General features: G+C 60.2%; 1 protein-coding gene across 6 annotated transcripts; it reads left to right on the forward strand.

Annotated features, from left to right (window-relative positions):
- The first annotated feature begins 8,175 nt into the window (after positions 1-8,175).
- ELP6 (elongator acetyltransferase complex subunit 6) lies at positions 8,176-16,884 on the forward strand. Of its 6 annotated transcripts, XR_004971678.1 has the most exons (8): positions 8,176-8,356; positions 10,252-10,330; positions 10,747-10,817; positions 12,724-12,842; positions 13,581-13,782; positions 14,550-14,667; positions 15,437-15,798; positions 16,402-16,884. XR_004971678.1 is itself a non-coding variant. In XM_036333740.1 (7 exons), the coding sequence occupies exons 1-7, from the start codon at positions 8,303-8,305 to the stop codon at positions 15,560-15,562; spliced, it is 798 nt and encodes a 265-aa protein (XP_036189633.1). In that variant the 5' UTR covers positions 8,176-8,302; the 3' UTR covers positions 15,563-16,884. The 6 variants fall into 6 exon arrangements, 4 of the variants coding, with proteins under 4 accessions (XP_036189633.1, XP_036189631.1, XP_036189634.1 ...); XR_004971677.1 differs by lacking the exon at positions 16,402-16,884 and having other exon boundaries at positions 14,521-15,147; positions 15,437-15,534; XM_036333740.1 differs by having other exon boundaries at positions 14,521-14,667; positions 15,437-16,884.

Consider the following 16,884-nt stretch of genomic DNA (forward strand, 5'->3'; position numbering starts at 1 on the left):
AGTCGAGGCCCCTTCTTGCTTGAGGAACTGTCTGGGCTCCCGGGAGGGAGGCAGACCCAGGGCCAGGCCTCCCGGGGCGACGCTGGGACTCTGAGCCGGCCTACAGGCCCTGGGCCGCCCGGAGCTCCTGTCTGGTCTCTGCGCATCGCAGGCCTGAGCGGTGACACTCAGCTGTGCAGCGGGTTGGCCCGGCCGCCGGCCCTTTGGGAGGGGCCTTGGCTGGCACGGGCGCGTGGGACCAGGGTCGCTGGCAGGGAAATGGGAGCGCCCGCCCCCCCCCTCCCCGGCCCGGCTGCTTCCGCTGCTGACACGTAAGAGGATCAGGGCTCAGAGCCCTGGACAAGGGGCTCTTATTCTCCGGCTGCACTTTCATGGGCTCACAAAGTCCTGAGACCGGAACAAAAGGGGAGGAGGGGCCTCCCAATCCGTCCCCTCCAAGCCCTGGGCTTTGGGGGAGCACAGGGATACCCTCCCTGCTTAGGGTTGGGGCCTGGCACCCAGCCCCATCGAGGTCTGCCTGAGGCCAGAGCGCCAGGGCCCGGGGCGGGGGCGGGGGGCGCCTGGGGGGGGGTGCCCCCTGCAGGCTGGCGCAGGGGAGTCCCCAGGCGGCTGTGGCTCCCAGGGGAATCCCAGAACCCGAAAGTCAGGATGGAAGGAAGCGTGCAGCCAGAGTCCACCTCTATGGGCATTTTCCTAGAGGGAAACTGAGGCCCAGAGAGAGGCCATGACTTGACCGGGGCCACTCCAGCGGGGTGGAAAGAGGAATGGCGGCCCGGGGGCTGCCCGCCCGGCCTGGGAGTCAGGCCTTGTTGTCCAAAGGGCGCCGAGGCCGACGTCACCCCCCACGGCCGGTTTCGCCTGCTGGAGGGCTTCTTTTTCTCTCTTTTTTGGGTTGCCTCCTGCAGGAGCCCGACCAGGGCCCCGGCCGGGGAGGAGCCTGCAGCCGAGGTACCTGCCCTTGATCGGAATCGAACCCGGGACCCTCCGGTCCGCAGGCCGGCGCTCTGTCCACTGAGCCGCACCGGCCAGGCCTCTAGGGTGTCTTATCGATGGAATCACAGGGCAGAGCTCTCCGGGATGAGACTTCCTCTCGGCACAATGGCTGGGTGTTGAACGTGCCGGTGTTTTGTTCCTTCTGATGGTTGACGTTCCAGGTTGTCTGTTCGCCACCTGGCGGAACCCGCCCTGCTCCCCTGTCATCACAAAGGCGCTGCTGTGAGCCTGCGCCCGACCGGCCCACCGAGCCGCCTGCTGTGGGGCCGAGGCCCGCGTTTCTCAGGATGTGGGGGGAGCCCGGGCGGGGTCTTAGCTCAGGGGGGATGTCGGGGATCGGTTTTAAAGGATCCTGGGGCCCTGGCCCTTTTGGCTCAGTAAACAGAGCCCTGGCCTGCGGACCGGAGGGTCCCGTTCGGTTCCGGTCCAGGGCACGTATCTTGGTTACAGGCTCCTTCCTGGCCCGGGCCCTGGTCGGGCTCCTGCAGGCGGCGACCAATCAATGTGTTTCTCTCTAAAAATCAATGGAAAAATATCCTCGGGTGAGGATTAAAGAAAAGAAGCAACAAGGAGCCCAGCGGGCTGGTGCGAGGGGGCTAGGGAGGCGGGAACGGGGGGGGGGCACTCCCGAGGGGGGCAGGCTCTGGAGCAGGAGGCCCCCCACAGGCTGCAGCACAGCTGTCCCCTGATCCCCAGGAACCAGGTCCGCTGGCGCCCACTGCCCTCTGCTGGGTCCACCCGAACCTGCGCCCAGCGCTGCGCCCGCTGCCAAGGGCTTGGGGTCCCACGTGGGGCTCCTACAAAACTCCTGTCCCCGATGGCAGAGGCAGCAGGGAGGCCAAGGGAGGCCATGGCGCAGCTGCAGCACGTTGGGAGCGAGGCCACGGAGGCAGGGAGGGGGCTGGAGGGCGCAGGGGGCGCAGCGGGGGAGTGGGGAGGGTGCAGGGGGTGGAGGAGGGTGCGAAGGGGGGTGGGCGTGGGGGGGGTGCAGGGGTGTCTCGCGCTCCCAGTTGAAAGGTGAGGACACAGGGTGCCGGCATCCGGCTGGGGCCCCAGGGCACAGCCCCTGCCTGGAGGGTCAGGGAGCAGCAGGAGACGCAGGGGGAGCCGGGCCGTCAGGGCGGGTGGTCTGCAGGCTGCAGCCTTGGATGGAGGCGCCTTCCTACCCAGGTGTTGGGGTCCCGAAGGAGGACCCCAGAGGCTGAGACTGAGGGATAGGAATGCATGAGGCCATCTGGAGGCTGAGCCCCAAATGGGCCAGCCCCGGGATGGGGACGGGAGTGGGATGTCCAGGGGCTCCAGGCGCTTTTCCGGGGGAGCATCTGGGGCAGGTCCGCACCCTGGGAAGGGGGCGGGGGGACAGTGGTCCCAGCGAAAGGGAATGTCCGTGGGAAATCGCCTAAAGGTCAGGCCCCAGCGGCGGGGCACCCGTTCAGTCATTTGATCCGACCTCCGGCCATGTGAACGTGCCTTCTCCCGGTCCCCCCCCCCCCCCCCCGGTCCTTCAGCACCCCCCCCCCCCCGGTCCTTCAGCACCCGCTCCTCCGCTGGGCTGTCTGGTTGTGACTGCTCTGTTCTGGGCGAGGGGCAGACCGGGTGTGAGGGGGTCTGAGGCTGATGCAAAGGGGAGAGGGATCCTCTCTAATCAATAAATGTACATTTAGAAATTAGCTTTACCAGCTGCAGCGCATTCGCCTTTGCCTGTGACCCCACAATTCCACTCCAGACACGCCCCCAGAGCAAACACGTTGTTGAAGGAAATGAAAGACCCGAATCAACGTAAAAATACCCCATGTTCCCGGGCCAGAAAACCAGCATCACTGAGGTGGCGGGACTCTGCACACCCGCGGACAGAGCCACACCGGCCGTCGGCATCGCAGGGGCGCCCGGTCCTTGCCGCACACCCTTCCCGCTGGAATCGAGAAACGAGCCCAGAACCGGCCCGAGACTTCACGGAAGGAGTTCTTAGAGGACAACGCGTCTCCTGGACCCGGGGTTCGGCAACGGATTCTCAGATGTGACGCCAAAGCACAAGCAAAGTAGGTAAATGGGGCTGGACCCAAATTAAAACCTTTTTCTGCTTCAGGAACCATCAGGACAGTGAAGAGAGTGCCCACCACTGCAGGAGACACACCTGTGTGCCTTTCACATGAGCACCTGCGTGCGCCTGGCACTGCGCCTGGCACTGAGGACTAAGAGCTAACATGGCAGACAACACCTCAGCCCCGCCTATCCCAGCACCGCCCTGCCCGGCCGGGGGCTCAGTGGTTGAACCAGGTCACAGGGTTCGATTCCCAGTCGGGCACGTGCCCGGGTTGCAGGCTCGATCCCCTCTGTGGGACTTGCGGGAGGCAGCTGATCGATGATTCTCTCTCATTGATGTTTCTATCTCACCCTCTCCCTTCCTCTCTGAAATCAATAAAAATATATAAAATTTTAAAAATTAAAAACCCCACTATTGCCTTATATAAATTTCACCTGAACGCCACCCTTCCCCAAGTCTTTCTTTAAAAAATATATTTTTATTGATTTCAGAGAGGAGGGGAGAGGGAGAGATAGAAACATCAATGAGAGAGAATCATCGATCGGCTGCCTCCGGCACACCCCCTACTGCGGACTGGGCCCACAACCCAGCACACGCCCCTGACTGGAATCGAACCTGGGACCTTTCGTCCCACAGGCTGACGCTCTATCCACTGGGCCACACCAGCCAGGGCCACCCTTCCCCAAATCTTAAAACACTCTCCTTGCTTGGTGACAGGCCGCAGGCCTGCCCTGGCTGCCGTCTCCCGCGTTGCCATGAGGCAGAACCTTGACTTGGTTGAATTAGATTTTGTCTCTTCTCTGGTGATCTGAGGCTGACGGGGCCAGAACAAAACTGCATGCAGTACAGCGAGCAAAGAGCCCCAAGGCCCGACCGCAGGGGGCGGAAGGAGCAGTGTTGGGGGGAGTCCTGTTTGGGGCGGAAGGAGCGGTGCTGGGGGGAGTCCTGTTTGGGGCGGAAGGAGCGGTGTTGGGGGGAGTCCGTGATGTAAACAGGACACTCAGTGAAGCTTCGCTGATAAAGTGACGCCTGAGCAAAGACGGGAAGGAAGTGGGGAGTTCTTCCGTGTGAGAGATGCTCACCTGTCGGAATGAATGAAAATGACTCGGAGACAGAAGTCTGGCGACAATGCGACTTGTCATACCTTCTCTCTAGGGGTGCCGGTCAGGGCCCACAGTACACGTGGGGCAGATCACAGGCTATTTACCTCCCCCCCAGGTGCAAGGGCCCCTCCTGTTCCTCATTGGCCAGTACCCTGGGGGTAATCCACTTCACCCCAAGCAGCTTAGCTTCCATCTGTTTTATGCAGTGGCCTCAGTTAAGGCTTTGTTTGCAGAAAGTATTCAGTTTGAAAATCCCTGCTCAAGGTCAGGCCTCAGGCCCTGGCAAGTTGGCACAGTCAGGGATTTCTGAGGATGGAGGCCTTTCTCCCCGACACGCCAGCTCCTTATAAAGTCAGGTGCCCGTCTGCCTCCTGGTGTCATGACCTCGCATCCAAACGGGCAGCAGACACAGGCCTGCGGGTGTGGAGATGGCCCCTGAGCCGGGTCCAATCGGAGGAGGCGGAAGGTGCTGGAGCCCAGGCTCAGGTGGAGGCGGTGGGAGTGGGCTTTGCTCTGTGCCCAGCCCCGTGCCAGGTGCTCAGGGCCCAGATCCTCTCCCATCCCATGAGAGGTGTTTCTTTCCCTCCCTCCCTTCTTCCCTTCCTTCTGGATTGACTGAGCACCTGTCTGTGCCAGGGGCTGGGGCACAAAGGCAGAGCTCGCACCCCTAGACGTCACCGCCCCCTGAGAGCTGTGACTGGGGCGGGTGCAGGATGCAGGGGGCGCCCCGAGGGACTCGGGGGAGGTTCTCCAGTGGAGTTACAGCCGAGCTGGGACCTGAAGGATGAGGAAGGGCGTTCCAGGTGGAGGGAACTGCATGTGCGAAGGCGGGGAGGCAGGAAAGAGCCCGCCTGGTCCGGGAACTGTGGGGGGGGCGGTGGGGACCCCTGCAGGATGCGGAGCCCAGGCCCAGGAGGTCTGCTGGGTGAGGTTGGGGCCCCGAACCCACTCCTGGACCCTCTGCCTCCTGGACCCCCCTTGCTCTCAGCTGCCCGGCCAGGGCCAGGAAGAGGCCCCGCCCACCTGCCCCAAAGGAGGCTTTGATGCTGGAGCCAGGGAGTGAGGAAGGAAGAGCAGCTGGTGTGTATTTTGGGATTGCCTCTCAGATCTCCTCCTCCCCCTCCTCCTCCTCCGACACCATGGCAACCAGGGGGGCAACTGGGGGAGCCTCCTGTGAGCTGGCACAGTTGAGGGGGAGGTGGGCTGGGGGTAGGGGCCTTTGCTCCCCTCTCTGAGCCTCAGTTTTGGCATCTAGAATATGGGCACCGTCCCAGCCAGTTTGGCTCGGTGGATAGAGTGTCGGCCTGGGGACTCAAGGGTCCCGGGTTCGATTCTGGTCAAGGGCACATGCCCGGGTTTCGAGCTCGGTCCCCGGCAGGGGGTGTGCGGGAGGCAGCTGATCAATGATTCTCTCTCATCATTGATATTTCTCTCTCTCCCTTCCTCTCTGAAATCAATAAAAATATATTAAAAAAAGAAAAGAGCCCTGACCGGTTTGGCTCAGTGGATAGAGCATCGGCCTGCGGACTGAAGGGTCCCAGGTTCGATTCCGGTCAAGGGCATGTACCTTGGTTGCGGGCACATCCCCAGTGGGGAATGTGCAGGAGGCAGCTGATCGATGTTTCTCTCTCATCGATGTTTCTAACTCTCTATCCCTCTCCCTTCCTCTCTGTAAAAAATCAATAAAATATATTAAAAAAAAAAGAAAAGAAAAAAGAATATGGTCACCACAACCCAGTTGCTGGCTCCTGTCAACCCAGGTGCTCCAGGAAGCGGGGCCCAGGCTGGACTCATGAGGGGGCAGGCCTGGGGGTGAGGGTGGGGCTGGGGAGGGCCGAGCATCGTCCTGCAGCCGGGGGCTCCGCAGGGACGGGGAGTCCCTGAGTCCTGTGGCCTGCGCTTCCCACCAGCAGCCGCCTGCTGTGCCCACTGCCCTGTCCCTGCCCACGAGCCCGGGGAGCGGGAGACAGGCTCAGGCACAGACACAGGGATGGTCTCCCCGGGGGCCCCGCAGTGAGCGGTCTGGGGGTCCCCCTGCCGGGGCACGGGGCTCAGCTGTTCCCAGAACCCGGTCAAAGCCCCACAAGGAGGGGCAGGGAGGGGTCCGTTTCCTGGGGCTGGTGCCCTGATGACTAAGAGCGGCCTAACCCGCGGAACAGGGGCTCTCCCCGTCCTGGGGCCAGAATCGGAAACTGGAACAATCTTCACCAGGCCCGACCCCCTTGTTCACGCGGGCACTTCGGGCGGCGCCGGCGGCCACCGGAGGGGACCCGTCTACAGAGTGGCAGGCGGCACGGGCCTCCCAGGGCAGCCGGGTGCCACCTGGCCGTCCTGGCCCGCACTGGCCGCGCTGAAGGGAACCAGGTGTGGCTCCCGCCCAGCGCGGGGCCTGCCTGGGGGGCGGCCGCCCTCTGCTGGCCGGTTCCTGTTCCTGCCGAAGGGAGTCCCCGCCGCCAGCCGCTGCCCGGCGCCAGCCCAGCGCATCTTCCCGTCTCAGGCCGGGCCAGGCCTGGGCTCGCTCCGCCGGCCGCCCCGCATGGCGCTGCTGTGAACGCAGTGTGCAGGAAACCGAGGTTCTGCTTTCGGTCTTTTTAAAAAATATATATTTTATTGATTTCTACAGAGAGGAAGGGAGAGGGACAGAGTTAGAAACATTGATGAGAGAGAGATGTTGATCAGCTGCTGCCTGCACGCCCCATGTGGTGGATCCAACCCGCAACCCATGTCCATGCCTGGGGGTGAGGGTGGGCTGCGGAGGGCCGTGCATCATCGAACCCAGGACCCTTCTTCAGTCCACCCACCGGCGCTCTATCCACTGAGCCAAACCGGTTAGGGCTGCTTTGGTCCTTTTGAGTAGAGATACCCAGAGATGGGGCTGCTGGACACACACACACACACACACACACACACACACACACAGAGAGAGAGAGAGAGAGAGAGAGAGAGAGAGAGAGAGAGAGAGAGAGAGAGAGAATAGATGGGTAGATGGAGTGAGATGGGGAGAGACAGACCGATGGCGGCTGAGCGGGTCCGGGAGATGGAGGGAGGGCCCCTGCTCGCTCCGGGCTGCAGGCACTGAGCCAGCGAGACTTTCTCCAAAGCCGTCAGGCGGCCTGGCGGGAAGGTGCTGGGATGTCCCGCTCGCCCCCTGGCTGGTCAGACTATGTAAAGGCCTCCCCAGGCCCCCGGGGGTGGGGGCAGGGTTCCCAACCGGAATAGGTCGTGTGAGGGCAAGTCGTTTGGCCCAAAGAAAACGGCCCGGAGAAGCCCCGCTGGTTCCCACATCAGCCCCGCGTCGTCCAGGGTGAGCCAGCCTGTGGCTGAGGTGGGGGTGGGTGCTTCCAGGGGAAGTGCGAGTGGCTCTGGCTCCAGAGACGCGCTCAGGCCTCTGGGCGCGCGTGGGCGCGTGCACCTGCGCGCGTGTGGTGTGAACGTGCGTGCGCATTGCTCTTTGTGGCTCAGAATGAAGGACAGGTTCTGACTCCACCACCCTCACCAACATGGGCGCTGACAGCTCCCATTAGCATCGCAGTGCCTTCCCGTCTTCTCCACGTTGCCCTCATCTGCGCATCCCACCCCCCAGGAGATGGGCACTGCGACAGATTTATATAGAGGAACAAACCGCAGCTCAGAGTCCCTCCAGGGCACAGGCTGGGCGGTGGCCAGGGCGGACGCAGCCTCCAGGGCCCGAGCCTCTGCTCTTCCCTCCACACGCTGCAGAGACAGCCTGCCAGGCGTCCCTGTGTGAGCGGAAACAGGAGCATGAGCTAGAATTGAGCTTTGTAGGGAACACACAGCCCGCGTTTCTCGCACCGCCCGAGCTCGCGAGAGCGAGCTTAGCGGGGAGAAGAGAGCCGACTGCGTGGAGCCTGGAGGCGCCATGGCGAGTGCTCCAACACCGCAGACCCGCAGGGCAGGAACCCAACTTGTTCCAGCCACTGGAGCCGCCGGGCCGGGAGCGCGGCGGGACAGCGGCCGGAAGCGCGTCATCACGCGTGCGCCGGAAGCGCCCAGGTCTAGGCGCCTCCTGATTGGCTGCGGTGGGAGCCGGCGGCGTCGTGCGTGCTCCTGGCCCGAGGGTGTGGGTGCCGTGTGCTGCGGTCCCTGTTGGTCTCCGCGGCAGTTTTATTTCCCGTCCAGGACGCTGCTCCGCGAGCTGGGCATGTTCCCGGAGCTCAATGACCTCCTCAATGCCTCCCCGGACCGGGCGGAGCCGGTAACCCGCCGCGCGGGGGGGCGGGGCGGGCGGTCCCTGGAGCCGGGCGGAAGCACGCGTCCCGGGCGCAGGGCACACGGACCCGCGGGCAGGACGCGCTGCCCACCGGCCGACCGTGCTTGGGGGTTGTAGTCCAGGGAGGGCCGGCCGGGCGTGGGCTGGACCTTGGGGCCCGCGGGGCGTGGGTTTCTGCGCCTTCTCGCGGCTTCTCGAAGGCCGTGGGTGCCCGTGAACGATCTGGGACGCATGTTCGACATATGGACGGACTTAGGTTCACAAACGTGTCCCGGGAGCCCTCGGCGTGTCACCCGATGGGGGTCCCGGCGCCCGGGGAAGGCTGCCGGAGAGGAGCGGAGAGGAGAGTTGGTTCTCCACCTTCACAGCGGCCCAGCCTCTTCCCCGTCCCGAGTGTCCTTCGGGCCCGGGAGCCCCCGCAGGTCGCGGCGTTCGCTGCTGCTCCCTCTCCTGGCGCCTAGAAGCGCGCTTTCCCGCTGCTCTCAGCCAGCGCGGGGCTGCACCAGGCCACCTCGGGCACCACAGCCTCGCACTGTTTCCCACTCCCCGCCTTCTGGGGCACCTCGACGTGTTTCACCTTTTAGTCCAGGGGGTTACCTCTCCCAGGAGCATCCCTGGTTCATCTCATAACCTGTCTTTGTAACGAAATGTCAAGCTCCCCCGGGCAGCCAAGACGCCTCTATGACCCCATAGTGCCGGGCAAATCAGCCTTTGGTAGGTAATTGTGTATTTCCTGGTTGCCCGGCAGCTCTCCTCTGTCCACGCCTGCAGGTGGCGCTGGCGACCTTGCTAATGGTCCTGCACCCCCAAGTGTTCAGCCCAGGGCCCAGCTGGGGAATGGAGGGTCCCAGTGGGAGGACAGCCCTGGGGGTCACCCTCAGGAGCTATAGTGTGATCTTTCATGTTTTGTTTTAAGAAGCACATTTTTAAAAATTAATTAATTAATTAATTATTGTTAATCCTTATCCGACGATCTTTTTCCATTGATTTTTAGAGGGAGTGGGAGGAAGGGGGGGGGCGGAGAAACATCAATACGAGAGACACATCGATTGGTTGCCTCCCCCACGTGCCCCAGCTGGAGCCAGGAATCCAGCCTGCAACCGAGGTGCGTGGTGCCTTTGACCGGAATCGAACCCTGGACCCTTCAGTCTGCGGGCCAAGCAGGCCAACGCTCTATCTCCTAGTACTGAGCCAAACCAGCCGGGGCATCTTTCATGTTTCATAAGTGAAAAAAGTCACAACAGCACAGAGGTGTCTAATCCCACTTGATCTTGACCTTCCCTTTTGCTGACAAGGAATTCGAGGTGCTGGGTCAGGGCCGCCAGGCATTGCAGAGACAGCCACCCTGAGAGGCCTTTCCGGGCTCCTGGCCAGAGCTCTGCCTGAAGCAGTGTTCAGGGCCATTGGACACTGAGGTCTGTCAACAGCCACGCCTTCCCTCCCTCCCACCTCCCCACCCTCTAGCGGACTCGGCATCAGAATTAGAAACGGGGAGGAAGCTGGAGCAGATGGTTTTTTGAAGGTCCCTTCCAGTGTTGGCAGACTCTGATTTTTGTTGGATTCTGATGGTAGACGCTTCCTTTGTCCAGTATCTCATTCCCCTAACACTAGTCCCTGAGTTACTAGGTGAGGAGTGAGGAAGAGGAGGGATTTTATTCTCTGTTTTGCTTCGGGAAAATAGAAGCCAAGATATGCTTGCCCTTAATGAGTGACTTCATACTGATCACTTTAATTGTTTTTCCCACAATTTTTACTTCCTCTCTGATAATCCTAGCACATATGCTGTGCATACACACGTACACATACTCTTCAGATTACACAGCCAATCGCCCTCTTTCCGGGGATCTGGATCACCTTTTCGTGTTCCTCTTAATTTTTAGGGGAAACTGACTCTACTCTGTGATGCCGAGACCGATGGCAGTTTCCTTGTGCACCACTTTCTCTCCTTCTACCTCAAAGGTATGGGACCCATTGAGGTGACTGAGAAAGAAACCTGAGGCCAAACGTGCTTAGAAAAGCCTGTTTCAGGAATAAATGGGACTAGTCGGGGCTTCGGTGTCTGGGTGGCCAGGTGGCTGTTCATTAGAATTAATTACGTTCAGTGAGGCAGCTAGAAGGCCACAATTTATTTACACTGGAGCAAAATAAGGTACCCAGTAATACACCTAACAGAAGTACATCTCAGAATCAACTATAAAAGGTATAATTATTAAGTATTTTAAAAATCGCATCTTAGAATCAAATTTGGTATTTTAGGTTGCAAGACCCCTGAGTCTCTAAGACCTGCCTTAGTGCTTCCGTTTCCAGAGGTATTTAGGGCAGGAGAGTGGCTGTGCAGAGAGACAGTGTTAAGATACATTTATTTTGTCTTCCAGCTAATTGTAAGGTGTGTTTTGTGGCCCTCGTTCAGTCCTTCAGTCACTACAATATTGTGGGACAGAAGCTGGTAAGTATTTCAGACTTGGTGGTGAGGTCCCTGAGTGAGTGTGTGTGTGCCACGTACGTGTGAGTGCTCTGAGGTTGGAGAGAACTTGGCAAGAGAGGGACTGAGGAACTCGTGGGCCCCTGAACGCTTTATCTGAAGGGGTTAAACAGCATCTCATGTTTTGTTAATTTGAGTTTATAGACCCAGATCTTTGCTCATTAACCAAACCTGTCTGTTGATTCTGGACCAGTCACGGTTTCCCCTCTCCATGTGGGCTCTCCTCTGGGCCCTGCTGGGCTGGCCATCACAGCTTGTCTGCCACCAAGTTGAGTGGCTCCACTGTCTCTCCCTAAGTCTAGGGCTTAGGGCCCAGATGTGGGGACAGGCACTTTGTCACCTGCATCCCATCTCCTCAGATAAAGGCAGGTAAGCACTTGACAGCCAGAGGCTGCTCAGGGCCTAGTGAGGCGTGTGTTTTGTTTAGATAGGCCGGCCTCACGGGGAGAGAACCGGTCTCCCACCGGCAGCGATCTCTGAAGTGCCAGGTCACCACTCTTCCCTGATGCAGGGAAGCAGATGGGAGGGTGAGAGGAGGTGGCTCTTCCTCACTCTGTGCAGTCAGGTCAGGAACACGCTGCATTCCAGGTCAGGCACGTCCCCCTCTGGCCGCGACGTCGGGCTTTCTGGATGAGAGAGCTGTGTCTCAGTCCAGATGGGCTGCTTTTCCGATGCCCGTGGCCTCACCGTCCACACGGCAGGGTGGTCTGCACATGCTGGGTGTGCACAGCCTCGATGAGCTGCCGTACCCTAACCTCACACCCTCTTGGTGGGTGACTGCACTTAACAGGAGCAGAATGGCCGTGAGCAAGAGCACAGGTGGCGGCCAGGGGGCTTTCTGTGCCCGGCGCTGCTGGCGCTGGTGGTGGCGCAGAGTGGAGAGCTAGCGGGTGAACGGGCCATGGAGACCTGGCCCAGGGCTGTGCCCTGTCCCTGCACAGAGAGGTAGTGTGCCACCATCCCTGGCGCTTTGCTGAAATGCTGACTCTTGGGCTCTGCCCCTGAAACTTGTGGTCTGGAGGTCTGGAGTGGGGCTCAGGGATCTGCATTTTAATCAGTGTCTTGAGGTTCTTACTTGGGTGGTTCATGAAGAATCCTATTTAAGTTCTCATTAGAGCAAGGGTCGACAAACTCCTGCCTGTGCCCCGGTGTTTTGTAAATAAAGTTTTTTTTTTTTTTTTAAATATATTTTATTGATTTTTTACAGAGAGGAAGGGAGAGAGATAGAGAGTTAGAAACATTGATGAGAGAGAAACATCGATCAGCCGCCTCCTGCACATCTCCTACTGGGGATATGCCCGCAACCCAGGTACATGCCCTTGACCGGAATCGAACCCGGGACCCTTCAGTCCGCAGGCCGACGCTCTATCCACTGAGCCAAACCGGTTTCGGCGTAAATAAAGTTTTATTAGAACACAGCCACACTCATTTGCTGATGAATTGTCTATGGTTGCTTTCGTTCTACAATAGCAGAGTTGAGTAGTTGCTACAGAGACTGTCATTCTCCCACCCTCTTACTGTTATTATTTACTTACTGCTTTTAAATGTGCTTAATTTTATAAATACATGCATTTAAAAAGGAATCTATATTACTATTGTAAATTAAAATCTGTCTTGGATAATCATAAAATAAATATAAAAGCAAAAAATGCACTTTTTTTATATACAGTGTCAATCAATGTAAGTGCACCTCTGAAAACAATGGGAATTGTGGGTGGGAACGCCCAGGGGAAAGGAGACGTGCCCAGGGAGGGTGGACAGGTGCACATCTGCAGGGTTTGGGTGGGGCTGTGCCCTCCTGAGAGCTTGAGGTGAGAGCCCTGGGGTTCCCCTGCGAGGCGCTGTGGCTCACTCTCTTGGTTGTGCTCAGGGTGTCAGCCTGACCACGGCACGGGAGCGCGGGCAGCTGGTCTTCCTCGAGGGTCTCAGGTCAGCGGTGGACATCTTCTTCCGGGCCGAGGGCAAGGCACACCCCCTGCAGTTCCTCAGGTCAGTCCGCCTGCAGCCCAGCCCCAGGGCACAGCTGGTGGGGCCAGCCCAGCGCAGCTGTTGCCTCCCCCTCGGCAGCCTCCCCCTCGGTGCTGAGGGCAGTGCGGCTTCGGGTCAGACACGCCCCTGTTGCGGCAGCATTACTGGAAGCCCTTGCTCTGACCCTGGGCCGGAGGGTGGGTGGGCGGCTGTCCCCAAAGCTGTGGGAAGTGTTGTCTGCGGGAATCTGGTGACCGGCTCTGATTCTGGGAAATGGCCGCCGAGGGAGTCACAAGGGAGTCACGGGGAGATGGGCCAGCCCCTTCAGGAACAGGTCGCATGTTACACACCAGCCGCCCTGAGACCAGAGCCCCTCATGCAGGACCCCGAGTTGCTGTTTAGCTTTTTATGCCCCATTAGGACCTGTTGGGAGGGCTGCTCCCGCCTGCCCAGCCACAGGAGCCCTCCAGGGCCCCACCTCGGATCGGAGGTGTGGGCTGCCCCTGTGGGCCTGGGGCTGTTGGCTTTTGTGTCTGCAGTTTGTAGCCCAGTGCCTGGTGCCCAGGGGCCTCGAGGAGCATTTGTGTTGAAGCACAGCTCACTGCACGCACAGGCCTTTTCTCGCCGACCAGCCTGACCCCTTGGGGCAAAGGACTGGGATCCAGCTCTCTGCCTCCCCCAGCCCCTCCCTGTGATTTCGCTCAGTCCAAGACGCAGGCTGTGGAGAGTGAACTCTGCTGACTTCTGCCCCGTGTCCAGGGAGGCCAAGGCCGCCAGCCTGCAGCCGCTGTATGAGTTCGTGCGGGAGGCCCTGGAGCCCGTGGATCAGGGGGAGGCTGCCTGGAAGCGCCCGGTGCTGCTGGTGGACGACCTCAGTGTGCTGCTGAGCCTGGGCGTGGGGGTGGTGGCCGTGCTGGACTTCATCCACTACTGCAGGGCCTGCGTGTGCTGCCGGCTGCAGGTACCACGGGCCAGGCAGGCCCAGCCCTCGCTGGCGCGCGGTGGTCTGTTGGCTCATGGCTTGGGGTTGGGCTTTCCTCTGGCAGGCCCAGGAGTCTTTGGGGCTCTCTGCTCCCCGTACCTGCCAGTGCTAAAGGGATGGCGAGTGCCGTCTCCAGGGGCTGGTCGTGTGGTGCTGTGAGGTCCCAGCCCTGTGTGTCCTGGGCAGGTCACTATCCCTCTGGGTGTGTTTACAGATCAGTTGAGATAATGGGTATAAATTGCTTTAAAAATTGTGAGGTGCAATACAAGTAGGTTGTCACCGTTATTGTCAAGTTATTAGGCAAAAGTGGAGACTTTACCATAATAGAGATTTTATTTTATTTTTGGTCAGTCCTCACCTGAGGATATTTTTCCATTGGTTTTTAGAGAGAGTGGAAGGGAGAGGGAGAGACAGAAACATCGATCTGAGAGAGACACATCGATTGGCTGCCTCCTGCACGCGCCCGGACCAGGGCCAGGGCCCTCCCCGCCAGGTGCATGCCCTTGACATGGAGCCTGGGACCTCCAGTCCGCAGGCCGTGTGGCTTCAGGTGACGAGCTGGAAGCACAGGCTGGAGGCGCTGGTGATGGGATGTCCAGTGGGTGATTGGAGCCCAAGCAGGGCCCTCCCACAAAGGGGCTGGTCGCGGCGGCGGCTGACCGGGGAGAGGGTGTGCGGCCTTCCGTCAGGAGAGGCTTCCGCCCGTGTCTGTTGCAGGGAAACATAGTGGCCCTTGTGCACGACAGTGGGGACGCCGAGGACGAGGAGAGCGACGTCCTGCTGAATGGCCTCAGTCACCAGAGCCACCTGGTCCTGCGGGCCGAGGGCCTGGCCACCGGCTTCTGCAGGGACGTGCACGGGCAGGTGCGCAGGGTGGGCAGCATCCTGCTGGGTGACGGGCTGCTGGCGTCTGTGCCTGAGTCTGGCTCTCACGTGGGAAAGTGTTGTTTTAAAATCGGGACCTGGGCGGCTTTCCCTGAGGCTGGGTGGCCGCCCCTGCTGCCCCTACACAGTGCGGGGGGAGCGCTCAGGCGGAGGGCGGCCTGCGCCCGAGGGAGGCCAGGCTCATCCCGGCTGCCATGCTTCTCCGCCTTCTGAGACTTCACCCAGCCCCACCCCAGGCTGACTTCCTGCGGCCACGCCTGCCCAGGGGCCCTCAGAGGCGAGCGTGGCGTCTACAGCAGCACAGCCATGCTGAGCGGCGGTGCCCGCGGCCGGCGTGAGAGGCTCTGCCGGGCGCTGGGGCCTGGCTCTGAAGGCTCAGGACGCGCAGCCGGGACGTCACCCAGACGAGCGGAGCCCCCGGGCCTGAGTGGAGCGCGTTCTCAGTTAGTGCGGCAGCAGGTGCTGACCGTGTAGGGAAACAGGATGAGGGGCCCCACAGACACCGCGGAGGTTCCCTGGTGACTGTTCCTCTCTGTGGGGAGGTGTCACTGTCATCATGGAGGCTCCTTGACTCTCCGCTGGTAACAGAACAGCCTGGCTGTGGAGTCGGGCCCAAACCTGCATGGCACACGTGCCAGTGATCTGAGGCCCGAGGGCACGGAGGAGCCGGGAGGACAGGGAGGAGCCGGGAGGGGGGGGGGGGGCGGGCAGGTGCTGGGAGGGGCCTCTCACTCTCTCCTGTCTGCAGCTGAGGGTCCTGTGGAGGACGCCGTCGCCGCCCGCCCAGCGGGGCCGGAGCCTCACGTTCCAGTACAAGATCCAGGACAAGAGCGTGTCCTTTTTCGCCAAAGGACTGTCTCCTGCGGTTCTGTGACCCGAGGGGCAGACGGAGCTCCCGGGCGGTTTCCTCACGGAGGGTGAAGCATCTCCGCCTTCGCAGCCGTGTTCCCAGCTGGACTGCACCCAGGGATGAGCGGACTGTGGCGTGTGCCCTTGTCCCACGTTTAGAAAACACGTCAGGAACCCGCACCCTGCCTCTGCCAAGATGGAGCTGGGTGCGGGGGCCCTTACACGTCAGCCCGGCCGTTTCCGCTGTGCTTTGGAGCCAGGGTGGGTCTGAGCGCTGGCAGGAACCGTACCAATGGTGGGCATCCTCGGGGACAGAAGGGGCCGTCCTGGCTGCCATAGAGGGCGCCCCAGGCGCCCCACATCCTGGTTTCGCGGGCATCTCAGAGTTTCCACCTTGGTCTTGCAAAGGTCCTTTCCCTAAGCCCAGCGAAGAAGCAGCTTAGGAGGCGTGAGGCCCGAGGAGGCCACACTGGCTGACCCACCCTCCTGGGAAGGGGAGGGCTCCCACCCGTTCAGCTCGGCTCCCCTGGTCCCCCTGGTTCTGTGGGGAACGCGGAACAGGCGGAGAGAACAGGCGACGAGCCATTAAACCAGTTCGAGTAGCAGGAAGTGCATAGGCTGCCGTCGCAGGAGAGCGGTGGTCCCCTCGCCTGGTGTGTGAGTTGCCGGAGCGGAGCTTGGGCGAGAAGGCGTGGTTTGGAAGCAGTGCCAGTGCGAGGCCTTGGAATGCTCCCGTCTTGTGTCTGAGGGCATCTTAGCTCCTCAGGGTTCAGAAATGTCTTTTCCTTCTTCACTGCCGGGAAGGGCTGTTCCTTTTTAGCTTAAAATAACTTCTAAGTGTTCCTTCACTGTTGACTCATTTAGGATTCGTTACGGTCTTGTGCTTTGCCTCCGTGCTGATCACGAAATAGCCCTGCAGTGCTGACTGAGGAGAATGTGCTCTGATTTATTTGCATGTAAAGTTTCTAAAACTGAGCCTCTGCACCGTTCACCAGCTAGGTGTTGAAAGGTTAGTGTATCTGTGCTCTCAGGAGTCTTTAGTTTTTTATATCGATTTTAGAGAGAAACATCCGCTGCGTGTTCCACTTATCTATGTATTGGTTGATTCTTGTTTGTGCCCTGACTGGAGATCGAACTCACAACCTTCGTATATTGGAACAACATTCTAACCAACTGAATTACCTGGCCAGGGCCTCAAGAATCTTTTTTGAAAGGGTAATGTGCCCACCCTGGCCGGTTTGGCTCAGTGGATGAAGATTTGGCCTGTGGACTGAAGGGTCCTGGTTTGATTCCAGCCAAGGGCACATGCCCAGGTTGTGGGCACATCCCCAGTAGGGGGTGCACAGG

Source organism: Myotis myotis, unplaced genomic scaffold, assembly GCF_014108235.1.
Source record: "Myotis myotis isolate mMyoMyo1 unplaced genomic scaffold, mMyoMyo1.p scaffold_m19_p_13, whole genome shotgun sequence".
Taxonomy (NCBI): Eukaryota; Metazoa; Chordata; class Mammalia; order Chiroptera; family Vespertilionidae; genus Myotis; species Myotis myotis.